This window comes from Gambusia affinis, linkage group LG07 (assembly GCF_019740435.1).
Source record: "Gambusia affinis linkage group LG07, SWU_Gaff_1.0, whole genome shotgun sequence".
Taxonomy (NCBI): domain Eukaryota; kingdom Metazoa; phylum Chordata; class Actinopteri; order Cyprinodontiformes; family Poeciliidae; genus Gambusia; species Gambusia affinis.
This window is the reverse complement of record NC_057874.1, coordinates 8,753,246-8,780,900: the sequence shown is the minus strand read 5'-3', so window position 1 is coordinate 8,780,900 and position 27,655 is coordinate 8,753,246. Positions and strand designations below refer to the sequence as shown.

At 40.6% G+C, this 27,655-nt stretch overlaps 1 protein-coding gene across 1 annotated transcript in view; it reads left to right on the top strand.

Annotated features, from left to right (window-relative positions):
• The first annotated feature begins 749 nt into the window (after window positions 1-749).
• Window positions 750-27,655, top strand: part of cast (calpastatin) — a 37,916-nt gene continuing 11,010 nt past the window's right edge. The window contains exons 1-8 of the mRNA XM_044122819.1: window positions 750-794; window positions 1,222-1,308; window positions 21,378-21,446; window positions 23,467-23,610; window positions 25,133-25,228; window positions 25,795-25,920; window positions 26,074-26,124; window positions 27,249-27,287. Of these exons, the coding sequence (XP_043978754.1) occupies window positions 765-794; window positions 1,222-1,308; window positions 21,378-21,446; window positions 23,467-23,610; window positions 25,133-25,228; window positions 25,795-25,920; window positions 26,074-26,124; window positions 27,249-27,287 (642 nt within the window). The 5' untranslated portion in view covers window positions 750-764. The remainder of the gene's footprint in view (window positions 795-1,221; window positions 1,309-21,377; window positions 21,447-23,466; window positions 23,611-25,132; window positions 25,229-25,794; window positions 25,921-26,073; window positions 26,125-27,248; window positions 27,288-27,655) is intronic.

The window sequence follows — 27,655 nt, the reverse complement described above, 5'->3', positions numbered from 1 at the left end:
ACACACCATCATGCTGAATCATTTTTGGGTTTGCCATCTTCTGTAAGCACTCCTAAAACCCTCATTTTCCACCCCACCGGCGGGAGGGGCAGCTCAGCTTAACTGGGTCCAAACTCACACAGTGATTTCCGAAAGACAAGTCGGGTCGCAAAGGGAGCTGGTGAAGGTTTATCCGTCCTGGTTTGCAAAGATGCCACATAAGAGGAGAAGCCACGGCCATCAGAAGAACTCCAAGGAGGTACGATTGTTCTTTGCTTTCATTACAAGCACTCATAAAGAGCCAAACAATGCAATCTCCAGGATGACATTATAGTATGGTTTTTTTTGTTTTGATTTTTTTTTTTTTTTGGCATTTTTGGACCTGATTCATCCTCCGCACCATGCAGGAGACACGAGTGACTGAATGTTTCTATCCACTTAGAGGCATGATGACTAAGACTTCTGGAATGCTAATGATAACTAATGATATTAAGGCTTTTGTCTTTACATTTTTGTGTTTCAAAAAAAAAAAAAAAGTTCACTGGGTGGAGTAGGTCGGTAAAATGCTGCAAACAGGTCGCTGCGTAAGGAGCCCGAAATTCCTTCGAAAGTTGTGAAACTTTCTGCATCCTTTGAGTTAGAGAAAGGAAGTGTTGCAGAACAAACAGTTTGCGACACGGTGCAGTCTGCAGGGAGTGGCACGTCTTTAGGGGAGGCATGACATAAAGCAGGATTTGTTTCTGAGAGCGCAGGGAAAGAAGTGCAGACTTCAGCTTTGGTCCCTCATGGCGTACGCTGCGTACTGGATGAGTCTTGTAAGTAAACTAGCGTTGCTGTTTCTCTCTCTCTCTCTCTCTCTCTCTCTCTCTCTCTCTCTTTTCCTCTTTCTCTCTCTGCTGATTTTTCGTCCCCCACTTTGGATACATCGATTTTAAAGCAGTAAATTTTAACTAATAATTAGCACTCCTTTTGGTAGCGGCTCTTTAATGCAGAAAGCTCAGCAAGTCTGAAAACGTCTCGGTTCTGCTGAGTGTGCTTGACTATAAACTTGACTATATGCAGTGTTGTTGCAGCTTTCTTCTGTCATCAAGCATTATTTACACAAGGGGTGTGACTGTTTGAACTGAGATAACTTTATGAACACTGGATGTTGTTTTTGTTTGTTCTCATAATAACAAGCTGGTGTGTGTGTGTGTGTGTGTGTGTGTGTGTGTGTGTGTGTGTGTGTGTGTCTGTTTATAGCAAGGAAGAGCAGCCGCTCCTCATCTTGAAGTCCATCATAATAGCAAATCTTCATTCTATCCCTCTGCAGTGTCTCATTATGACAAGGTACTGATTTCACCTCTTTCTCTTGTCTCATACTCACATCTCATTCATTTGCACCAGATTGATGAAATGTGTTTTATTAATCTTACAAAATTCATGAAACATAGTTCAGAGGTTTTGGGGATGTTTCAGTTTAATTCGGCGAATAAAATAAAATGCACTGAAGTTAACTTGCTAACTACTTAGCTATTAATTTTGTCTGTTTTATGGATGTAATAAGTCTACCCTGTCGGTAGAGGAAGGTTTTGGTTTTCTGTGTTATTTTAGTTTAAAGAAATAAGGGTTTTAAATAGCTTTCCATTGTGCTTTGTTCTCTAGAGTAATACAATCCAAAAGTGGGAGCAGCAAACAAAGACTGAATTATGAGAAACTCATTGTGGATTAGTGCTTGTTGTTTTATATTAACATGAAAGGGTGTGTGTGTGTGTGTGTGTGTGTGTGTGTGCGTGTGTGTGAGTGTGTGTGTTTGTCTCCCTCTGCTGTGTAAAGTCTCAGTCAGGTAAACCTGGATTATCCGTCACCTGATGATAAAGACTCTCTACAGATTCGGCCAAACTCTTAGGATTCACTTAAACTTATTTTTTGACTCGTTTTTCTTCTGGAGACTTTCAAAGCTTTGGCATGCTTTTATTGAAAAAACAAAAACAAAACAAAACAACATTTTTATTAAGATTTTCTTTTGTTCGCTGTGTCTTATAATAAACTTTTCATGCTTTAGGTCAGTTAGGATGACCACAATCATTTCTACTTGCTAAGACTGATAAGGTGTATTTTTACTACGTCCTTATATTCAGATGTTTACACTGAGATTAATTTGACAATAAATCATTTGTGGAAAACCGGATGATGATGGGGACGCTTAGGAAGCTTTCTGATTAGCTTAAAGTATTTCGATTAAATAGAGGCACACCTGGTTATATACTTCTGAGCAACTCCTCAAAGACACTGATTCATTGTGTGACATCATGGGGAAAACTAAAGACATCAGCCCAGAAAACTAAGTCTGAATCATTCTTATTACAATTTCTAAATACATGGAGTTGCCACAATAATCTGTCCAAACAACGTTGCTAAAGAATAGACAAGAATCTGCCTGAAGTTGATTATTCACAATCAGACACCAGCGTGGGATGAAAGGTCACCAAAGGAGGAAGAAGCTTTTACTGCAAGAGCAAAACAAAATGGGACAATTATAGTTTGGGAACAGACTCACAGAAAACAGCTGCTTTATAGCGAAGCACTTTCAGACTTAAGAGTTTTTCACCATAACGATCACATCAGTGATTCAGTAAATGGATTAGGTTGTTGCAGTCTCTGCCCGAGATGCTGGTTTTGATGCAAAGTGACGCTGACAGCTTGTGATTTGGGGTTTAATGATGGCTGACAGAACAACTCCCTTTTAAGGAGTCGTTCTGTCCTTGTTAACATTTTCACATGAATTCGCGTCAAGGGTGAATGATTAAGACGAGTTTCATAAACATTTACTAAATGTGTGCAGTCTAGGGATCTAGATCATACTAGATCCCAAATGTGAATCTGAATTGACATTTATTTTGATGTGAGACTCGCTTTCAACGCGCTAACACACTCTGAGCGTCCTGTGATCGCTTTCTAAGTAATCTGATGGGTTTTTAGTATAATTTACTTAAGTTTCGCCTTTTACTTTTAGACCTTTTCTGTCTGCTTCTTTTTCTTTTTATTCCACACATAAACATTTCGGATAATTAAATGGGTTTTCTTCAGATATAAATACATAGAACAGTTTTTAAATTCTGTTTTTTTTTTTTTTTTTTTTTTATGCAACCAAGAAAATGATCTTAACTAACCTGGCCCAATGATGAAAATGTATCACCTCTGAAATCATGAGTTACCTCAAATTAGCCACCTTCTTTTGAAAACTTAGTTAGATTTCAACTGGCCTCTCCTGCGCCTGATTACTTCAGGATCTGTAGAATCAACGACTGACGACACGAATTGGGTTAAATAATCTGAAAACGCACCACATCCGGCTTCAGTCTAAAGAAATTCAGCAGATGATGAAAAATTATAAATGAACCCATTAACCATGGCTAATGGTGGCTCAACCGTTTATTAGGTTTAGGGGCCAATTACTGTCTCCACGTACGCCAGGGTTGGTTTGGAAATCATCGTTTGCTTTCTGTGTCTCTTCAGCTCAGGCCTCTGTCTGATGTTAAAGTTTGTTTTGAGGATTTGAGACATGTTAGCCTCATGAAAATAGAAAACACAAGAAATGTACAAGGGTGCAAATACTTTTTCACAGCATATGGGAGTGTCGTTGCTCAGCTTGTAAATGTATGAATTACAGCGGGTGAGTCGCAGTGGCTCTACATATAAAGAAGAACCCACAGATGAGCAGCAGAGTCCATTTACAATATACCACTCTATATATTTAACTAATCTTCTAGTTTCTTATTTATACCTCAGTGGCTGTATTTATATTTTTTAAGGATGCCTGCTGAAAAAAAAAGAAGAAAAAAAACAAAACAAAAAGACCAGCAGTCATTTCAGTGCAGCTGTTAAAATGAAACTGTATTCACTGAACTTTCAGATAAAGCGCCGCTGATTTCTATCTAAATAGCTGTTTGGGAGGCTGCAGTGGAAAACATTAATTTCCCATGGTGCACCAGCCCGTTTAGCAAGCTCGTTTATTTGTGGTGTTTTACGCAGCCGGAGGTGTCTGACCGGGACCGTGCCAGGGTTTGCTATGTGGAAGAGCCTGTCTCGTTCCTCTGTTCCCACATGTTTCACGAATGATTGTTTCCATGAGTGCATCTGAGGTACGTTCTGAGATAAAGGAGCCTGAACACCTTCGGTGTCTTTTGTAGGGTGTGGAGGAAAAGGGTTTATAAAAGGCACACTTGTGTAACTTGATTCATATTGAGTGTGAACACAGTGAAAAGCCTGAAGAGGACTATACTGATCTCGGTTTGTTTTTTTCTGCTTTAAAAAAAACTGAGAAAAGTCCAACCTTTAATTTGAGTTGAAATGGACTCTTGGACTTGTGTCGTTTTGTGTCCAGAGTTCCTTATACCACACAAGTGACTGATTTAGCTTCGTCTTTAAATCAGTTCTTGATCATTATAAAATGATGATTGTTCTTTCTTGGTTTTCATTCTCTGTACTTTGATCATTTCTAATGTGTTTCTCTAGTGGTTTTGTCTGTTTTCCACTTCCTCTGTAAAGCATCTGTGTTACACTTGACTGCATCAAAAGTGCTCTACAAATACTTTTATTCTTTGCAAATGAACTCAACATAACGCAGATGGCACCTATGAAATCTGTCGAGAGATTATGTGTGTATGTTTTCTTTTTTTCTACCCAAATATTGGGTTTCCCTCTTTTTTTTTTGTTGTTGTAATAAATGCAGATATATCTCCAGTGGTTTTCTCTAGATATGCAATCTAGAGAAATCAAATTAGAGAGAAAAAAATGGGGAAGTAAATTGGTGAAAGAAAAACCCATAGTGGTTTTCACAGGGACATTTCTGTACCGTCACAAACGTGATCGAGTGATTTCCTAAACTTTTAACTGGAACTTTAATTGTCAGTGTGTCCATTTGAATCAATCATCTCTGGATTTCAGATCTTCTGCCGTAGAAGACGATTTTTTTCTCTCTTTGAAAAAAAAAAGAAAAAAAAAGCTTATTATTCTTCACTGTCAGATTGTTTGCCACCACACAATCCAGGATTTACTTGATGTGAAACAAAGTAGGATTTTGTGGAAATAATAATATTAATTATTATTGTTGCTAAGTACGGTGGAGGGTTTGTGATGCTGTGGACTTGTTCCTACGCCTCGCTGGACCGCGTAGAATCACAAACCTGAGGATTTTGAATACAAATCTGGTTGCCTCTGCCAGAAAATTGGACATAATGTTAGTGGATTTGATTGGTGAACTAATGATCCAACAGAGCTGGTCAATCTAACACAGAAATGAGTCACCAGGCCCAAAGGACCCAGGAGAGTGACTGTGAAAGGAGTTGTGGTCAAAGATCAAACATCCCTCTCTCTGAAAATTAAATAATAATAAGTGCTATTGACAAAAAAAAAAGAGAGGTCTGTACAAAGTCTTAACAACATGTGACCAACAATTATGATGCTGATTTTGTTAAAAATAATTTATTCACCTAATGCTCATTCCACATTTCTGTAACAGGGAGGCAATACATTTAAATATCGGTACATTCATTCTTTAGCTGTAATAAAGTCTTATTATCACAAATAGCTGAATAGTTTGTTAATAAGGTGATGCAATAAAGGGAAAGTGAGGGATGAGGTCATCCCACATGTTCGTAAAGTTCCTGAAATGCATCCCACTCCCATATGTGTGTGTTGTGTGTGTGGGCAGCAGTGGACGCTTCCTGTTGTTTTTATGTCACTAATACTGATTAGTTTCCATCAAGCCTATTGTGTGTGTTTGAGAGGGCCAGATTCGCTGCTTATGAGGCCTTAATGATTCACCTGTTGAGACACACAAGCGAGTGCTTTCTTCTTTTTGTTCAACCAGCCAGTTGTTCTGGGCCGGTTGAAACTGGCTGTCAAACCGTTTGGCTGTCAAGAAAATTAACTCGACGATAGGTTGAGGTGTGCATCGGAAAGGCTGAAAAAAACCCAAACGGCTCAGTTGTCGGACTGAATCTGTCTCAGCGATCCAAAGGATTTTTTTTTTTTTTTTAACCTGCGCACCCCACCCATTAACTATTTAAAGGGAGACGTAAAGTTGCGGAGAAACGAAAGCGTCAGAGACATGACAGAGATAGCGATTTCTACTCTTGCTCAGTTTATAAATTGTAAATGTAACATTAGCTCAGCTAAAAAACCCACATTTGTTGGGATATATTTATTTATTTTGTTGCATATAGCAAGAGGAGTATGGTAAGATTCAGCACTCTCACGCTCTCGCCTTCAGTCTTTGCACATCTGTTTATCTGTGTGTTCGCAGAAAAAACACTCCCTACATTCCTAGCTGTCGAAAACACGCTACTCTGCTTTGCTGCTCATCGCAGCACAAAAACCTTTCTTCCCACAAGCTTTATTTTGCTCACTTAACATCGATCATATCCAGGGTGTAACCTTTATCGCTTCCTGCTTTTATCTTTAAGAGGTAAAATCAGGGTGGCAAAGAACAGGGTCAAAGTTCACCATTTTTCTTCTCTTTGTTTACGCTCCATGGTGATTCAACGAGGGTGTCGGGAACATAGCACAAGTCTTTTATCCCAGTGGGAAGTGTGAACATGCGTTAATACCATTGGTGTAATAAGTGTATCGCATAAAGATATGAAGTTTTTTTTCTTCTATGTGTGTATGCCCTTGTGTGTGCGTCCAAACATGATCTGATGCGGCCCCTGGTCAGCTCACGTCCCGTTATAGCCCAGAGAGAGTTACACCGCTGCCTTCTCCGACTTTACCCAACATCTGATCCCTCTCTGCTCCTTAACCACACCTCCCAGTCGTTCTCTCCTCCCCTCTCTTTTTTCATTCGCTGCTTCCTGCCTGCCTGCTGGGAACATGCTGCAAGCCGACAGATAGGACTCGCAGGCTGACAGACAAACACACGCACACACACACACACACGCACCCACAGGTTGGTCGAACATGGGCCAGATATTGAGCTGGATCCGAGGGCCGCGGGACGCCCAAGCCCTGCAGGATGTGTCTGTGGAGGAGGTCTGTGCCAAATGTGTTTTTTTTATTTTTTGGTGTTTGTGTGCTTTTGCCATTGTGGCTAATCTAAATGTGTCCACGTGCGGTTTGTTTTGGGACTAAATTTCAAACAGCACATTTCTAATTTAATGAGCTCACAGTGCTGTTCTTCGTCTGGTTTGTGCTGCTTGTTGGACAAAGGAACTTATAGGGGAAACTCAAAGCCAACCCGAGTCAGACTTCACTCTCTCTCTCTCTTCAGGAATGTGCGAGGCTCCCGGTTTGCCTCTGAGTTCAGTGGGTGTGTGTGTGTGTGTGTGCAGCTCAGAGTGAGATATTCAACCAAGACGGAGACAAGGCCTGCAGTGTCCAACTGAAGCAGAAATAAACATTGAAAACTATAATGAAAATGTAGTAACCATTCTAATGCTGTTATATAAAAAAAGAGAGTTAGTTGGTTGGTTTTGGCTAACGTTTCAAAAAGGGTTTGATTTCTGTTTCCCACCCTGAAACATGTTCCCATGTGCTTATCTAGAGCAGCAGATGAAGCAATCTGACTTGGGTGTGTATCTGCAATAAGCTTAAATGTGTTCGACTTGTAAAACTGCATGTAGGTCAAACCCTGCAACCTCAGTCTCCTTATCTTGGGGCTCTCGACCTGACAGCCATGGTGACTGCATGCTGATACATCCCAGACTCCATGTCACCAGCCTGTTATCAGGGTCGCTCTGGTTTGCTGTTAGGGGATTTTTTTTGCTAATGGATTAGCGGACGAGGCCTGAGCGCAGTGAGCATATCAGCGCTGCAGATGGAATATATGTGCAGATCTCCTCCACTGAAGTTGATCCAAGCAGAAGAATGCAACCCTGGTCCTGGAGAGCTATTCCCACCTGCAGGTTTCAGATGCACTCCTGATGCTCTGCAGCCATGTGCGAGCTCACAATGAACAAGAACTAGATAATCTGTGTGAAGTTCAGTTCACACGGGTTGGGGCTCAATTGATTCGTATTGATCGGCACCTAATTAACTAAACTGCAATCGCAATCCCACTATGAGCGTTTTTTTTTGTCGTTCATCTCTGAATGATGCACATGTCAGTCTAATCAGAAGAATAAAACGTACACTAAGGATAATAGATCCGTATTATTTACCCAAATGCCACCTTGATCTCCATGTTGCAAATTAATCTAGACAATTTTAAGGAAAGCAAAGACTTGCAAAAACTCTGCACTGCCACATATGTTTTATTTTGTCCTTGTTGTCTTGGAGTGCAGGAACTGAAGCATAATTTTGCCAAATTTACAGTAAAGCCATTCGTCATATGCAAATACGGTGGACCCTCGTTTTTTCGCGGGGGTTACGTTCCAAAAAGAACCGGTGAGAGGCGAAATCCGCGAAGTAGTAACCTTTCATTTTTCTTACAATTATTATACAATGAAATACTCCGTAATACATTGAAACCAAAGAACAAAACCTTTTTACAGGCCCAAACATTTGTTTAACAAATGAAAGTACTGTATAAACATTTTTATTTTATTTTTTACAAATAACTACTGTACTGTAAAATAATAATTTTAATCATCAATACGAACTGAAGGCGGATTGCCGGAGATCAGCGCCGACCCGAGTCATTGAATTAGATCAGGAGAAAATAAAAATTATTATGAAAAAAAAATACAAAAGTACAGTAGGACAAATAGTGACTCACGTGTATTTCACTGCTCTTCTGACTGAGCCGCTGCATCCTCACTCCGCTCTGCAGCCTTTTTGTCTTCTAAAGCCCGCGGTGCAGGTGTGTTTGTTCGGGAGAAGAACATAGTTATCGGTCGTTGTTGTCGCTCTTTTTTCTTCTGGGCAAAAAGGTTTTTATAAATCGACATGCCACCATCGATTATGTTAAGTTTGTCAAGCTGTTTTTACGTACGTGTACATATTAAACCACAACGTTATTGACACACAGGTAGAGAAGTAGTGGAGAGAATGTTTAGCCAATCAAAATGCAGAACACAATACACGATGCAAATCCGCGAAGCAGCGAGACCGTGAAAGGTGAACCGCGATATACCGAGGGTTCACTGTATATGTCAAAATGATGAGAGAGGCATGCATGAGCAAAAACATGAAGACAGATTTGTGTGTAACTTGTTGTCTAAAGTCGTGACCGCGGCTCAGGAAGTTGGAGTTTGTCTTGCAACCGGTGGGTCAGCAGTTTGAGCTCCTGCTTTGTTTCTGTGGTGGGCAGAACCGTTTAGCTGCCTTTCCACCAGCTGGTGGTGGTCAGAGGCCCAGTTGGTGCCGGTGCACGGCAAGCTTCTTACATGGTCGCTTACCACCTCCAACGGGTGAATAAAGCTCTTTTTGGGGTTCTCTGAACTCGATGAAGCCCAATACAAGTACAGGCCATTTACTGACTAAAACAGTGGTGCCCAAAGTGGGTCCTGGAGGGCCGGTATCCTGCATGTTTTAGTTCTCTCCCTGGATTAACGTACCTGGATCCAATGATGGCTCGTTAGGAGGGCCTAAGAAGAACACTGACATGCTGAAAAGGTTGTTGGTGCCACCAGGGAGAGAACTAAAACGTGCAAGGATGCCGGCCCTCGAGGACCCACTTTGGGGACCCCTGGACCAAAGTCTCAGTTGTAAGAACAAGCAGTGCACATCTGCAGCTATGCACACCCAGTAGTGTTGTGTGGATGTTAGTTGGTTTATTCTGAACAGTGATGCTTTTCGTTGGAATTCACGACCCAGAAACTGGAGCCAAAAAAAAGAGCCAGTGTTGGCTCTTTTTTTTGTTATCTAATGTTGGGAAACGGGGAGTTTCCAGCTCTTTCTAATCATCTGTGTCCGTCCTGGTTGTAGTGCAGCTGCAGCTTCTCCTGCAGCACAGAGCTGACAGTGAAGTCAGTGTACTTTAGCACAGACACTGCACGGTACCAAAGAGCTGAAAGAGAAAGTCAGACAAAGGTTGGTGGGCACAGCAACGCCTTTTTACAGATTAAGAGCTGCAGATTTCTCTGTTAGTTTACCAAATTCTGACGCGACGCCACAGTGTTCACATTCCTGCTTTCTGGAATTCAGTCTCTGCTTGAACGTTATCTTAGCATTTTGATTAGCTCGGTTATGGGACACTTGATAGGAATGCTTCAGATTTTCTCACGAGACCTCATACAAACAGAACCATTTAATACCATGTAGACTACATCTGTAAGATTTATTCTAGGAAATGACTTTGTTGTTGTTTGTCCAGTGTTATTTAACTCAAATAGTTCAGAAAGAATTTGGCTCAGCTAGTTGATTGCTATGCTAATGCTAGTTATGAGGGTAATCAATTGCATATGAACTTATTCAGCTCATTTTTACCTATCAAATACTGGCCTTTTGTTGCAGTTACACTTGCATAAAAATATTTTTATTGGAGTAATATGAAATTAGTTTAAAGTAATATACTTTACTAAAGTATCTATTTAGTAGGAAGGTATAAATCAGACTTTTGAGGCCGACCTCTTGTAGATTTTTTTAAAAACTGATTTGATCAGATTTTGATTTAAAAAAAAGAAAAGTAGTTTGATTCATTTCTGTTCAAGCTGAAGATACTACAAGTTTATGTGTCAAAGAAATTTTTTAACTTAACTTATTTCCAAAAAGACAGCTGTTTTATAACGGTGAATAAAGGTAAAAAATATAATACAGAGCAACTTTATAGTTTGTTAATCCTTCCTGTTACCTGCTGAAAGTCTGACTCTCTCTTACGCCCTGAGTGAAGCACAGATATCTTGCAAAAAAAAACCCAAAAAACAACAACCCAAAACTCCACTCTTCCTTTACTGATAGTGAAAACGGCTATCATTGAGTGCAGCCCTGCTGGGGTGGCAGCAGGAACTGGTGTCATGTGCATTTAACTGACATCATATCTCACAAACATGACCTGTGAAGCAATCTGTGGCCGCAGGTTCTAAGCAACATCAAAAATACAAATAAAGTAAAAGGAGAAATGGAAAGGAGATGAGAGTCGTCAGTGCCTAATCAGCCTGGAACACAACACTAAACTCGGAGGATGTGTGCGGTTCTAGGAGAATGAAACACAGTGTTATGATAAACCCAAACATATCCGGTCGTGCCAAAGTCATCAAAATGTATTTAGCTTCCTTTAAGTTCTTAACAATTGCTGCTGTTTTTCACGTCTCCATCCTGTGACGTCTCACTGCAGCCCTCCAGACTCGTGCTGTTAGATGTCTCCTGTCGCTGTTCGCCTGGCTTGTTCTTGACTGTTGACCCAGTTGTTATATAAGACCCACTGAGGCATACCTGAGAAAACGCCAGAGGTGTTGTCCTTTGGCACCAAACTCTATTTGTTTGCGTGCCATGACGATGTTCGCCATGACGATGTTTGTCCTGAAGAGCAGAGTTGAGAAGTGAAGACCCTCCAGCCTCACGCTTCCTGGACGTGTTGGAGGATAATATGATAGCAATTCCTGATGTTGCAACTTGCAATGGAAATGTAAGTTTGAGTGTGATGTAATCATTTGGCAAGCGCGATTGTAATCACCCCACAGTTTGGGTTATTTATAGATTGATGTCTATGTATATGAATAATAGTGAATTTAAAAGTATTTCTGTCACTTGAACTTTCAAATTTTGTCCTGTTGCAAGTACACACTTGACTGGGATATAAACTGATTTATAAACACAAAGTAATACGTGATGTGAGATAGAGAGAAAAACAAAATGTTTTTTAAAATGTTTTATAAATAAAAATCTGAAATGTGCGGTGCGACTTCAGGTCTTAGGAGTGGATAAACTCTGTAAATTGTTTGAGGCATGTCTGAAATCTAAAGACGGAAACCTTTACCCATTTGACTTTGCAACATAACTCAAATTAAATCAGATTGAATCAATTTAGACAGGCTCTGAACTGAAGCCCACTGATCAAAACCATTCAATTTGTATGCTGTCAATACATTAAATATCATTCCACTGAAGTAAATACATGAAATACGTTGAAGTTCACGGTAACAATGCATTAAGAGTAAAAGGCTGAAGTGCTAGAGTTGATCAACAAGGTTGCAAACGAGTCTAGTTTTGTTATTTCTATTTCTGGTGTGAAATGAAGCATGAGCTAACGGACCATGGCGAAAAATGTGAGCAGCTAAATTTAGCAGCAGTTCATGGACGGGCAGCAGGGCAAAAGATGTCTGTGGATGACAGAGAGAGTGTGGGTGACAATGATATAAATGATGGACGAGTGGAGAAGAGTTACACAATGACACTGTTTCTATTTGTGCTGATGCATTAAATCAGTCCAGTGCCATGCTCTTTCCACCAGACTGACTTTTCATGGATAGGGATATCGACACATTAAGGTCAGCGTTCTACAAAAGTGTGTTACATGGATTTAAAAAACAAAAAAAAACAAAAAAAAAAACGATTTGAGCCAAATGGTAAATTTCAGGTTTGAACATCCTGCACTGTCAGATTGTTTTAATTTAGACCTGACACATAAAGGATGCTGCACCAAAACTATGTTGTCACCTTCCTAAAACAATGGTCTAAGTCTTTTTTTTTATGTCAAAAGTGATTTTGAAAACAAAAATTACTTGCTTAATTGCTTAATCATCAGAAATGAGCGAATCAGTCATTCAGATATTTGAATTGGATAGCTTTCAATCAACTCTGATCAGGTGATCAGCAGGTAAAAAATAAACATAAAATGTGTTCATCAAATGCATACAAAATAACTACTGTCTGTTAAAATGCATAAAGTCACTAACAGATAGTATGATGATACTTTTTCTCAGTTGAACAAAAATCTGATAAAACATTTCATTCCATAAATACTCAGAATTAATACTGTATTAAAGACTTGCACTTTTTTTACATTTGTTTTGCAGGGTGGACTTGCAACATGTATTTACCTTTTCCTGTTTTATCAAGTTTAATCACTAATCTAAATGCATTGAACCCCCAAGATACTAAATGCTGTCTTCAAGAACAGTGCTAACATGTTGACTGACATGTTGACGCCTTTAAGAGAAAAACTTCCAGTTCCCAAGTCGCAGTTCTGATTGGTTGACCTCTCCGTACTGCGGTAGGTCACCGCTCGTCAACAAACAAGCGTTACCAGGTTTTACTCCGTTAGCCATGTGACTGCTGTGTGGTGGCACATCGCCTCTGTGTCTCACAGACAGGAAAGTTTATAGATTTTAAGCCCCAGAGAAAAGCACAGAGGCTCTGTTGTGTTTGTAGAGTCAGCAGGGCCAGAGCTGTCGGGAAAGATTTGCTCTGAAAGGGTCCTCAACAGAGTGAGAGCTTCAGATGTCTTTGTGCTCGACAAGTATTTTTAGATAAGTCAGGTCAGAGTCGATCAGGCACAAGACAAAATAGTACAAGGCTGTGATTAATGTATCATAGTCCCGATTATGGTTTGTCTATGTTCAGGGTGGTAATCCGAAATCTTAATCATCAGGTTGTTCTTTGTGATGTTTGAGCAAGTGTGCTCACGTTCTTGTCAGATCAGTTTCTGAGAAAAGTAAAGCTGGAAAACATTTTAAGATGATTTAACGTCAAGTCTGTGCAGACCCACACGTGTACCAGCCTCGTGTTCATCCATAGCAACACAGACACACTGAATGCAGATGCTGGACATTTTGACTGTCTGTGACAGTCTGGGAGACGTTTCATCACTGTTTGCTGGACATAGTTGAAGTTAAGAGTTATTTTTTGGTTCTGATTGGTAGGGCTGCACAGTATTACAGGGGGAAAAAGAAAGTTGTTGTTGAATACTGCAGAGACAGAATCCTTTTCCCCCACATCACTCCTGGAGAGTTTCATCATTTCAATCACTAAGATTAGAGCGACACAATTTTTTGTTTTTGCAATCAGAAATGATTGTTTGAGCAAAACATTTATTAGAATATAAAATTTTAAGTGTCATGCTTTTATATTCTGTATATCAATAATTTATTGGGTCAGTTTAATGGACTCTAAATAGTTAGTGCTCACATCTGATGTGTGGTCTATAGATGCTATAGCTAGCATGAGATAGTGTGTCAGAAAAACACAAATTAATCACAATCAGCGTCTTTTCCTGATATGGTGCAACTCTAATGTGGGCATCAAAAGTTCTTTCAACTAGCAAAATATGTTATATGCACGAAGTCACAATATGAGATGATAAAATACAAATCTTTTGCAAATCACTCGCATTGAATCTGTGATGTAATTGCGATTAAAGAAATTGAGTCGCGCTGATCAGCTGACCCAAATACGAATCGGAAACAAAATAAACGGAAATGGACCATAAAAATTCTGAGCATTTATAGTTATAGCTCAGGAAAATGCTGAACTTCTTTAAACTAACATGCAATTCTTTAAACTCACAGCCACAAAGTAGAAGTGGAAAGTAAGGAGCTGGTGGGATCATGCATGTGCAAGCTTTTATTTTCCTCTGAGTGCTGTGAGAGTTTTCAGGCAGAAGAGGGCGCTGTTCAGAAAGCCCAGCCCTTCTTTACAAGTTTGAAACACTTCCCATGTTGATAAGGAGTAAGTTATCTGCGCACTGAGCTATCAGCTTGTAAATTCTGTTGCGGCTCAAAAAGTGAGAGTCCGCAAAGAGAAGAGGGATCACTCTGCCTCGTTTTCTAAAACCTTATATAAGTTTTGGCTTCTGTCCAGTGTTTTTTTTTCTTCTTCCTCCACCCAGGATCTGCTTCTGCAGCACATCTGACCACTTTTACTTTTTTCATATTCTCTGCTCCCTGCTTGGATCAGACGCTCTTTGATAAAACTTTCCTCCTGTTTGTTTTCTTATTTTTTTTCCTCTCCTCTCTGCTCAGACATACTAACACACTCAGTCTTTGTTGGTGAAATCTGTTGGATTCCTAAGCAGTGAGTGTATCGGACACACCCAGGCTGCCAACCAGGACTCCTTCAGCACATCCACGTTTGCCTCATCACTGCTTCAACCTTCACGTCTTCTTCCGCTTTAACGCATCTCTCTCTCTCTCTCTCTCTCTCTTTTTTAAAATACAAAATCAAACTGTAACGTTTCTCCCTGCCCCAGACATTTTTTCTGGGTTAAGCTGCTTTACTCAGTTTGTCATGCAGGGAGCAGCCAGTGGGTGGGTCACTGTGTGTCCAACCATCCAATCCGACTGAGCCGGCTCTGCTGGCTGCAAGGAGAAAAGAGGTGGAGTTTTTTACTGTTTTTTTTTTTTTTTTTTGGGGAGGGGCAGAGCAGCAAGTTTTGTATCACTGGGCGTGTGTTGCCTGTTTTTTTGTGCGTGTTTATATGTTTGCATGTGTGTGTGCATGGGCTGTCTCCTTGACATATACTGTAAGCTAAAGTGCTTCCAGAGCAACTGAAGCAGCGGAAGTGGAGCAATCTTGAATCCAGCAAACTAAAGGATACACACGCAGTCAGATCTATGGTATGTATCTCTAACTTTCTGCGTGGCTGGCTGTCGGTCTGTCAAGGCTTCCTGTAAGACTGATACCCGTCAGATTAACCTGATAGCTATTGTTGAGGCTCACAGCATTTGACAGCAATCATACATGATGTAGCGATCAGCTTGGTTCAGCTGGTTTCTGTGCGTCAGGTTAGAAAAAAAACTGACTTTGGGAAGAGTTGAGGCGAGGTTACCTTGCTGCTGGCGCTGGTAACAGTAAAAATTGGATAAAAAAAATAAAGGGAACGTAAAACTATTCTGTTCTCATCAAATACTTATGAGTGCATCCATATCCTCATCAATGTAAGTTTGTCAAATCTGACAAAAGGGGTTTGTATACGCTCCTAGGTTGTTGTTCTGGTCTCATATAGGTGCCACTTTTGATACCTCAGTAAAAATTGTCCTGTCTGGAAAAACAGCAAGTGGTTCAGTCGTAAAACGTTTGGGTAGTTTTGATTAAAATTGACATGTAACATGAAGACATTTTACATATTTTTTCCACCTTCTTCATTGTGCGTTTCATGGTGAGTTGCCCTCTTCACACTTGGACCTTTTTTTTCTTCTTTTAGTAACTTTCAACCTGCCTACATACATCTGAAAAACTTCAGTAGCTCTCCTGCTGTATTTCATCTTTTACTTAAATCCAGATTAAGATGAAAAACTTGGCATAAAACAGAAAATGCAACATAAACACAAGAGGCTTTCCTGAGTTTCTCCAGGCTTATATTCCCTTCGACAATGGCAACTATGAACAGTATCACATCTGCTCCGAGAGTCTTGTACGGCCGGTTTTTTAATTTGCGGCCTCACTCCTGAGTTTACTCAGCTGTAAGCTTCTCTAAAGTGAGAATATTCCCCTTCCTTCAGCTTCGCTCAAACTGGAGTTCACAGGAGGGAAAGGTCTCGCTCCTTCTCTGAGCTTACGTCATTCCCTCTGTTTAGGGGATCCACATCATCACAAGCTGCCACTGCTATTTAAAAGCAGAGTTAGCAGCTAGCCGAGGAGTCGTTTTCAGCCCCGTTTGTAGTGACGGGTGGGGCAAAGCATTAGTCATCAACTTTCATAGGAGGGCCGAGCTTTTATAACTTGAAGTTGGGTGAGGTGTCCGTGTCACGCCGCCTGATCACAAATGACATAAAATATGATGCGGGGCCGAACCCGGGTTACTAATATTTGTGCCGTTGTTGCTGTGCAAGAATGAATGACGGGCAGACCTCAAGCGTGTCGCTTCCTGTGCTTGTTGAAGACTGCAGGTTTCACGAAGCGCCCTCTTTTTCCTGCTCTCTCTGGTCATGTGATGACTCTGCCAAATTTACCACTCCACTCAGCTTCTGCTGCACCGGGTAGTTCTCTTTGTTTGACCTCCAAATCAAAGCAGAATTAGTTTTGATTTCCATGCTCTTTTTTTTTTTTCCTCTTTAATGGTTTGTGCATTAAGAGTTTCTAGCTAAAGTGCATCAGTCATATTAACATCGTGTGCATCAAGTAGCTGATTTAGTTCATGTTTTCACTTTTAGCTAAATATTATTCTAAGGTTGCACAGTGCTACTTTGCTACTGGCTCATAACTTCAGCTTAAATTGGGGTTTCGTGAAAATCCTTCCTGGTAAAAGAGGCGATAGACGACGATCTGGTTGTTTGCTTGAATCAGTGATCTGTGGTGTTGCAGTGAGAGGATTCCTGATGTTATTTTGAGGATCACCCAGGAAGAAGTGGTGACGTGTGGCAGTGTGGGAGGAACTAAACTTTTAAGAAGTTTAGTTCTTAAATGAAGAACTAAACTTTAGCCTGGAGAGTGAGGCCGGAGATGACCTGTGTGAGAGATCTGAGTTTATTATGCCATCAGCTGCTCTCAATGGAAATTTGCTTTAATAAAAAAAATGTGTGGAGCACTGGATATCACACATGCAACCTGGAATTTGTCGTATTCTACCATTCATGATGTAGAGCAATATTTTTAATTTCTGGACTCAAAACATTGTTATGTTTGAGTCAGTCACAACGTCTTCGGTGGATCTGAACAAATCCGGTTTAGTGTACCGATTCTGTCACTGGGTGACAAATGAAGCTCAATGTGACAGACACACCCAGCCAATTCAACTCTCTCCTGACCAAAGATTACCTCTGACAAACAAGAAGCAGCGACTGAATCTGCCTGGGGAAATGCACAGCCTGACCTCTGGTACATTAAGTTTAATTATTGAGTTTTTCCCAGCCAATGAACGCTTCCAGACGTTTTTCGTTCTTGTGCAGATATTCATTTTTCAAATTCTTCATCATTCTGGCAGATCAGCATATACTATATGTGAATGCAGCAATTTTTTTTGTTTTTAAAAAAAAAAAACATTTTTTAACATGGGGATGAGGCTTGTTTGGTTGGCCGCCTGCTGCATCGCTAGTTTGTTTAAGTGCTGCCTTACCTGTCTTCTCTAAATGGCACCTGAAGGAGGTGGAGTGCTTGTGCAACGCTTCCAGAAGGCAGGCTTAGCCTCAAGGGGACGCCGCCATCAAGGTGTACTCTGTGTTGTTAAAGCTGGCTCTGAAGCTGATCTTACATGGACACTGGCTTTGCAGATACAACCAGATGCATTTTGTTTTCACCTTTGTGGATTTTAAGTTTGTGACCTTAGCTAGTAGCGTCCAGAAATGACACCCTTCGGTGATTTTCCCCCACTGCCTCCTGCCCTGTTCGTAAACGTACCTGAATTTACAGTGCTCTCTATTCAAAACCATTAAAAAAAAAAAATCCTTTTTGTGTGTCATCACGTATCTCATTTCCCGTTTCCTTTCCCCGAACTTGCCTCAAAAATCTTTTAAAAAACGGACTCTTTCTGGCTGATTACTCTAGTTTAAAACTTTTAAATGAATGTATTTTGATCCAGAATTGATGGCTTGCATACCGCAGGCTTTAGTTTTAGTGCACAATCAGAACATGTGAAACTGATTACAGCTTCATCGTCATTAGCCAGTTGCTACAAATAGCTGTATTGTTTTACTCTGAACGCTACACATCGGCTTTCAAATCTTAATTGAATCCGCAAGCAAGAATATTCAGCTTTTTCTACTGCCACCCTCGAGAGAATCCCACCCTGGGCAGAGAGCCATAGCTCTCCTAGACATTGCCACTATCCTTAGCTTTGATTGTGCACTTTGTGGACCGCTCTGACACAAATCAAAATCAAATCAAATTTTATTTGTATAGCACATTTCAGCTGCAAGGCATTTCAAAGTGATTTACATCATGCTTGCAAAACTACAGCATTTTATGTAGAATTGAATCTACATGCATTGTGTACATAGATTTACATTAACAGGACTATTTTCTACAATTTCTATCTACTATTAATTCAGGAACATAGATGTTTAATGCGGCAAGGTGACTTCCTCTGTGGCGGAGCGGGGATGCTCTGGGTGCTTCTGACCTCACTTCTTCCTTTATTTTACTTCCTTCTCGTTCTAAACAGTCAACCTTCCAACAGTCTGATGGAAAACACAGGAAAGAGAAGTTCTAGTTGTTTTCACAGCCATAACTAGACAAATATGGAGTTCCCTTTTCTTTCTTTTTTTTTCTTTGAATTGTTGAGGATTTTCAGATTTGTCTGCTTAGACATGGACATTCGTGAATTTAAACGAGCCATCTCTTCCAATTTGTCACTGGGTGGAAACAAAACGAGCGACGTGCAGTTCACATTCAGAGATGGGGTTGTGGCTTGTTTTTGTGTGAAAAAGGCAACAGCCAACTCTCCTGAGGTGCAACGATTTCTTAATCAGGAGTCGCACATTGCAGATAGTTAAGAGTTGGTGCAACACGTTGTGGATCGTCGCAATGCTTTTTCTTTTTAATACGTGTTACATCAACGCTTTAAAAAACGTGGAATCGTTAGAGGTGAAAATAAAAAAGGTGTTGGTCAAAGACAGTATTATTAAACTCGGTTGTGAACAAATAAGTGGAGTATGTTGAGCGGCAGTCTTGGTTAAGTCTGAATACACAATGTTTCAACGGCACACAAAGCGCTGGGCTGCCTGTGAATCACTCCTGTCATGTAAAAGAACTGGGCTGGGTCCTGCTGAAGTCTCTGCTCCACCTGAACAGTGGCATGCTTCCAACATGCAGACTACACAAAGCATTCATCCTGCACACTTTTTCCCACATTAAGCTGCGAAACGCAGAAAGCACTTCCCACAGTCGTTATTTCACGTTGTCAGAGTGAACAAATAGATTAAACCTCTGTTCAATTGCTTCTTTCAGGATAGAATGATGACACTAAGCAACTTCAGCTAGGTCAGAAAAACCAATCCGCTTTGATTCGGAGTTAAAATACATACACTTCCGCTAATTGTTTTTTTTTTTCCAACCTCCCTTAGCAAGTTGCAGTCAAACCATCTGCTTTTTGTAGCCATCGCCATCAAAAACCTACAACGTTTTGCCAGACCTCTTATCAGAAATGGTTGCGTTTATTTAAATTAATTGGTTTCTTGTTGCAGACGTGGAATTAATTCTTAAAGGTTTTATTGTATTAAAAGTCCCAAGCTTTGAGAAAACCTTTGCAGAAGCTTAATGTCAGTCTGCTTTATTGATTCTAAAATTTTTAAAAACTAAATGTGTCATGAACCTTCATTGTCAAACCTGTTCTGTGAAATACACAGCAAAACAGCCCCGTAGACTAATGCTGCCACCACCATGTTTAGCAGTTGCTCTTCGGTTTGAAAGCCCTAACTCTATTGTTTTTGTAAATTTTGTGGTTGTTATTTCTTCAAAAGACGTAAAAGGTGGTTTACACTGACCGCTGCATGTTTCAGTCACCCTTTTGGTGGAAGTTGATGATGAAATTCACTTCACTGTGGAAAGTGGCTCTGGTATTCCATCAGTTTCCAGTGGATAAATGTCTTGTGTCTTGGTGATTCCTTGAACATGATCACCAGTGGCATTTCATCTGAGGACGGCTGTTTGTGTCACTATAGTTTAAGACCTGTACATAGTTTGGTTTTCCAACAGGTCATGAAAACTAGTTCTTGAATCAGTAAAGGTAACACTGAGGTTCTGGAGGAGTTCCTGACCTCAGTGGTATAGTGAGGCCAAAAATAAACCAGTTCAATTAAACTTGTTTTCCACTCAAGAAGCTGGTTTTATATCTAACCTTTTGACTGCTTTGACTGTTTTTTTTTGTTTGTTTTTGTTTTTTAGAAAGTGCCAACTAAGTCCATATTACAATCACCGAGGGCAAAGAATTTCTTTATTTCTCTTGAAACTGTTTTAACGACATTCTGGTCCCAAAAGGTTTTGCCTGCAGTCATCTCAAATTAAAGCAGCACTTCTCATTTCCAGTCCTCAGGCCCCCCCCCTGCTCTGCATGTTTTAGATGTGCCTCTACTCCACAGCAGCTGATTCAAATGACTGCATGACCATCAAGTGCTGCAGAAGCCTGTTAATCACCTACAGATTCAATCCAGGTGTGTGGCAGAAGGGAAACACCTAAAACATGCAGGGCAGGGGAAACACTGAATTAAAGTAATTCACTCTTCATTTCAAATACATGTCTAGGAGGGACACTTGAAGCTAAAACACTAAGTAGATTAGCATTTATTTTATTGTGCGACCTCAGCTGAAGAATGGGTTGCTGTCCCTGCTCACTGTTGCCACTGGCAACAATAACACAGTCTCTTTGCACTCTGTTGTCAAACAGCAGTCACACCCTACAGCCAGGAATGTAGCGCTGAACTCCTCCATCTCTGACTGGGTCCATGATCACACTGCCATGCTGCAGTTCTACCGTTTCGAAAATGAATTATTACATGATGCATCTTGACTCAATGCACATTTGTTTCGGCGTGTTTTTCACCAATCCGGCTCTTGTGAAATCTGAATATTTGTGTTTGGAGCTTCAAATAATTAAGATGTTTTTCTGCATTCTCTGCACATGTGTGACTTTTTTCTTTTTTATATCCATATTTTTCTCTCTGCAGTCACAGTCAAGTCAGTCAACACCCAAACCGGCACCTCAGGTCTCTACTGGGAGCACCGCACAGTTTGAGGTATCTTAACATTCCTCAGCCACAGAAAACCATTTGTTGACTTCCTGTCTGACTGACCTTGACCTCCTCTCCCCTCACATTATCTGACCTGCCTTGCTGTTTCCTTTCCTGCTCCAGAACTCGGTAGTCTTGAATTGCGACATCTTTAAGAAAAGAGCGGATGCTCTTTGCTGTATTTCCAGAGAAACATTAGAAAATGTTTCCTTTCTCTTACTCTAAACATCTCAGAGGTGACTCCAAAACAAACCTCAAAAGGATTAGATTTTCAAACATTGTTTGCACATGTTAAATGTTAGAAAATGTCTATTTAAAAAAATGATTCGTATATCGAATCTTTTGATTTAATGTCTGCCTAAAAAGTGTTAATTTATAGAGTTTGTATTTTGCGAAAACCTTTACCGTGTTTTTCTGGGGACACAAAGTGCTGCGTAACTGGGAGGAAAGTGATAAATGGCTTAAAAATTTTATACAAATAAAAATCATTAAACTCAAATTCTTTTCTATACATCCCTCCAAGTTACGAAATTATAGAGCTACCTTTTGTTGCTATGTGGGGTTTCTCTCTAGATGCATTGTACATATGGACGCTCCAATATTTACCCATTTTTAGTCAATTTTATGGAGCCCTTCTTTGTGGAATTATCAATTTTATTACCATTCAGTGTTTTGCACTTAAGGATTGACCTGTTTTTTGCTTTGTCCATTTTCTCATTCATTCCCTCGACCAACTTCCTTACAAAGCTAAAGAACCATTCCCATCGTATGATGCGCAGAGCAACCATGTTTTACTGGCAGAACACGTTTTCTCAGACCTTAAGTGCTTCTGTTTGTCCTTCAACCTGAGGCTCAGAAGTGTCTGCGTGTTTTGACTTTTAGAATGATTCCATTTTTTACAGGTTTTACAAAACACACCAAAGTGCAGTAACGTCAGGCCATTAGATTTAAAGAGTCACGTAACGCAAGGCAGCTGATCATTTATTGATATGAAGGAATAAATAGAAATGAAGGCTTGTCATAATCTGCTGTGTTAGCCAAAATCTTTCATCTGAAAAGAAAATTTCTGGTTGTTTTCTAACACACACCACCACAAGTTTAGCACTCCTCTAATCAAAGATGAACTACCGTAAATAGTAAGCAGAAATGAAGATTTTCCAGTCAGTCGTGCGGTGTGACTGCGGCTGTGACTGGCAGAGTCACAGTCATCTTGTGTGGCCCCCTCAATTCAAATTATTCAGTCAATATTTTCAATGATGAATTAAAATTTTCAATTCAAAATGTAAAATGTTCGATACAAAACAAGGTATTTATTTTTTATGAATCACGTCTCCTGCTTTCAGTTTATTTTCATTGTTAGTGCGACTGCACACCCAGTGAATTCACTCAAAAATAAACTTGGTTGTAACTATTTTAGTAAACTTGACAAAATGCAGCACAGTGACCCGTATCCCATCCTTAGTTCTTTATATATAACCTTTGTTTTATTATCTTAGCACGTTTTTCTAAATGTAAAAATAGCTTCCTTTGGCTTAGAAATGAGGGTAACTGTATGCCTGCCTTTTTAATAAGGTCAATGTTATCATTTAGGTGAAACAAATGCTATAAAATTCTTTTCAGTTTGAAAAATGTGCTTTTTTGTATTATATTTAGTATTTTTAACTTGTAGAATTTGACACTTGTGGTAAAAATTTGGACACTACTGCTTAAGTGGAAAGCCCCTGTTAGCTTAAACTCTGAGTCTATTCCCTGACTCTCCACACTAAGACTGCTTTTACTTCAGATAGTTCAGTACTGGTAACAATCCAGCATGCCCTAGATAGCAAAGACGGGTACATGTAAGATATTTTATCCACATTCTGGTTGTTGATTTGCACATTAACCCAGTAAATATTCCACAATAATAAATTTTGAAGGAACCAGATCTTTGGCCGTGTATTAAAAACTGACACGTTTCAAATCAGAATTAGAATGGTACCCACGTTGCAGTTTTCTGACCCACTTCCCCATACTTGGTGCATTGCAGAAGGCACCTTCAGGATCCACCATGACCACAAAGCCCGGGGTAGTTACCATGGCAGCGGGCGGGGCCACAGGGAGTGGTGTGACAGCAGGAGCAGCTGCTAAAGCTGGAACTACAGGAAAGGATTCGCCTAAAGCCAAACCAGAGGTAGATGGATGCCGGGCTTCAAAATAAAAGTTGAGGGCCCTTTTGGGCTGTTTGGTGCAACATCCTGCACCGCTTTCTCCTTTTGGTCTGAACGCTTGGTGTGCTCATGAAGGGAACCTGGAATTTCTTGTTCTCTTTACCATTTACTCCCCTTTATGGTTTGGACTGCACGTCCTCATCTCACACAGGAGTCAGAAGCTTATCACTCGCCGTTTTCTTTTTAAGTGGGACCTCATAACTCATATTCTCATAATTTTCCACTTCATGTGAATACTCCTTCCTCACTGCCTGGCTGACCTCATGAATAACTTTCTCAATCTTCCTTTACACACACTGGCTGATGACTAACAGTGAGCTGGTTGGTGCTGCTGTCATCAGCTGGGACTAATATAATGTCAAACGTTACAAAGTCATGGACAGTACTTGTTTTCGCTTCTCTTTTGTTTGGTTTTATTAGTAAAAAAAAAAAAAAACTCCATCACTGATGAAAAGTTACGTCTGAATCCATCCAGAGCTGATGCTAAAATACAACGCCTTGAAATGTATTTATTTAGCTTGATTTTGTTTTCTCTTTTTTTTTTCTAACCAAAAACTATAATTTGGAAGTTGATTACAAATAATAAATTTTTATCTCTTCTTTTTTTTTTAAAATAACATATTAAAATGTTAATGGGGTGAAACACACGTATTCAGTCTCGTGTTACTGTTGTATTCCCAAGTAGATTCCAGCGAAACAAAACAAAATCCCTTTGGAAGTCACGTAAATTTACCTGCACGTAGTTTAATCTCAGTATAAATCCAGCTGACTAAGGAACACCGCATGAAATCCGGTCTTTATGGAAGATTGGCAGGAAGGAAGCCGATGTTGAAAGAAAACCTTTGGAAGCCCTGTTTGCACCGAGGCATGTAGGGAACAGAGAAAAACATTTGGAGGAAGGTGCTCTGGTCAAGAAGACCAAAATAGAATCCTTTGCAGAAAACATCCTAGATACATGACAGCCACAGGGTTGGCAGCATCATGCTAAAAAGAAGCTAAACTGTAGGTTCGTCTTCCAGCAACACGGCCCTACAGCCACAGCTTTGATGAAACAGTATAGGTTAGCATATTTACATGTGCTAAAATGGGCTAGTCAAAGTCCAGACCACACATCATGTTGGGGAATCCATGGAAAGATTTAAAACCGATGTTCTCAAACACTATGTATCTAATCTGAGTGACTTTGGGCTATTTAGCAAAGACAGTTTGATGGAGATCCATTGATACACCTTCTGCTGTATTGGAAAAAACATACTCTCTCATTCCAGTTTCACATCCATGCACTTTTTGTGTCAATAAAAAAAAAATCAAATTAAAGACATTAAAGTTTGTTTTTGCAAGGTGACAAAATGCAGGAAAATTTCTGCGAGGCATTGTATTGATAACTCTTTAAGTTTCCTTCTCTGTTTTCCTTAACACCTTCAAGGTCTTCCTTATGAACTCCTCACTTATTTGAAAACTTTGGGTTTTCGTGTTGTCACGTAGGCGTCTCTGGGCTCTCAAGTCAAAGCCTCAGTCCATTCTCCTGCTGCTGGAACGGCGGTCACCACAGCAGAGACCAAACCTAAAGACGCAGCTAAGGTAGACTCTGCTTTCAGTCCGGGACGGACCAGCTGGAAGCGTCGTGCCTTTTAAGGACGTCTTACCTTTCTCTCTTCGTTTCTTTCTGCTTCTTTGAGTTGCAGAGTTTTTACATGGTTTGGTTTCTGTCTTTTTAACTGGAAACATAATCTTTAAACGTGGTTGTTGGAATTTTCTTTTTAAGTTTCTTTGATCTCTGTTAAACATCGACTTTGATCTCTTGGAGCGGTATGAGTGACCTTGAATCTTTGCTCTCCAGTTCTTTGCTCAGCATGCCTCCGCTTGTTCTCCCATAACATGACACTCATCTGCAAACCACAGTCACTCTGAGGAACTGAATAACAAGGAGAGGTGTACATTTTGTTTTGTTTTTACTTCTACCCTTCCATCACTTTCCTTTCTCGTCTTTTGACCTCACAAAGCTTGGAGGAGACTTTTCCTCCCTCTGGATGTCGGGGACTTGCCGTCTTGCCTCCTGTGTGTTCTTCACATGTAATGCACGGTTTACATGTGGACACTGGACATGAACTTGACCTGTAAATTAGTTGCGTCTCTTGCATTTTTAGAGCACAACTGGGACCACAACAGTCAAAGCCGATGCCGTTAAAACGTCCAAGCCAGCTGCAGCAGCTGCGAGTGGAAATGTTTCAGCTCAAGCGAAGAAGGAAGACACTAAGGCAGCACAAACAAAGGTAGACGATCATAATCCGAACAATGACAGAGCTGCCTGAAAAGAATATGTCATCATCTTGCAATTCAGAAAGATAACATGCTTCAGATTGCAATCGACTGTCTGGGTGAAGAAGGCGTTTTCTTTATGATGCTGATGATAATCTACGTTGCAGGTGCAGGTGGAAGTTCCTCCCACGACGGCCAAAGCAGCAGCAGCCAAACAGGTAAAGGTGCTTTGAAGAGCTATGTGTGTGTTTGCTTTGTGAAGCATGTTGCTTGCTAGTTGCATGCTGAATTGTCGCCTGCGCAGGCCCCTGCTGCAGATCAGTTCGATACCCTGAGCAGCACGATACCCTGGGCTGATTCTGTCGCTTCCTCAAGGCCCACTTACACAGGGTCGGAGGTCGTAGAGCATAGGCACAGCTTTTGGATGCATTTGATCGTCCTGTTGATTGTTGACGCATACTTGCATGGCTCTATGTGTAATTGTGTGGTGCATGTTCCTTAGCATGTCACCTTTGAAACAGTCGAGAGGTGTGGAGAAAGAGACGACACGCTGCCTCCGGGACACAGATGGGGGAGAGATAGTCAGTTTGCTGATTCTTGCTAAGGCTTTGTTTGCTCTACAGCTTCAGCTTTTTTCTCTGCATGCGTCTTTCATGTCTCCTTTCATGAACACTCGCTAAGAAGCTTTCACACTATTGAACCAAACTTGGCCAGATTTATAGAACTGAACGAATTGTTGACAATAGTGTTGCACTTTAACGTTGACTAGGTGGATTTAATTGTCACAGCTACTGTTTACATAAAACACAACACAGCAGAAGGTACTTAGCAATTATAGAGGAATAAAAATAAGACATGAAAATTAATTAAATACTTTAAATCATGCAAACTTTAGACCCAGGTCACAAAACAACATTAGATGCAAAGATTATATTAAAATATGTCTGTATGGTTGACTTCTGAAAACCCGGACCTCAGTAAAAGGGAATTTTCTGTCTAAAATCTTCAAGCGGGGATAACCGTGGAGTCATCAGGCCTCCAGGCTGAACTCTGAATGTTTAAATTGTTTTGCCTCTTTATTTATTTATTTATTTAACCCCTTCAGGGGGTCTTTTTGTGGGCTCTAGTATCGCTTATACAAAAGAAGGGTGACAGGAAAGGGGAAGGAGAGAGGGGCAGACATGCGGTAAATGTCACTGGGTCCGGGAGTCGAACCCGCGACGGTTTCAAGGCCTCCAAGCATGGGTCATGGTGCTATCCCCTACGCCACCACGCCACGCCCTGCCTCTTTATTTTTGTCCTAATATTTAAACATGTATCCTTGTCTTCTCTTTATTTTTAGCCTCCTGGCCCTGCAGATGCAAAACCCAAGGATGTTCCTGTAAGTAACCCTTTCAGTACTGCCCTGTGTCGGAGCTGCGGCTTCCCGAACTCTATAATTAAACCCAGTGAAAGATCGGAAACTTACTCCTGATAAACATATTCCTACTCGTGAAACCAAAAGAAGCCACACACACACACTCGTGCATGCGTTTACTGTTTCCACTGTACGAGCTGCAGGTTCCTCTGCTGCTGCATTGCACTGCTGGGTGTTGGCTTGGCAAACGGCTCGCAGTCGGCTCTACCTCCTCATTTTGGAACTAGTCCATTCGTGTCGAGCAGAACGCAGCGCTCGTAAAAATATGTGCGCATGAACAAGAACGTACAGTACGCCGCACGCGCTTGCTGCAGCACCTCAGCTGTAGTTTA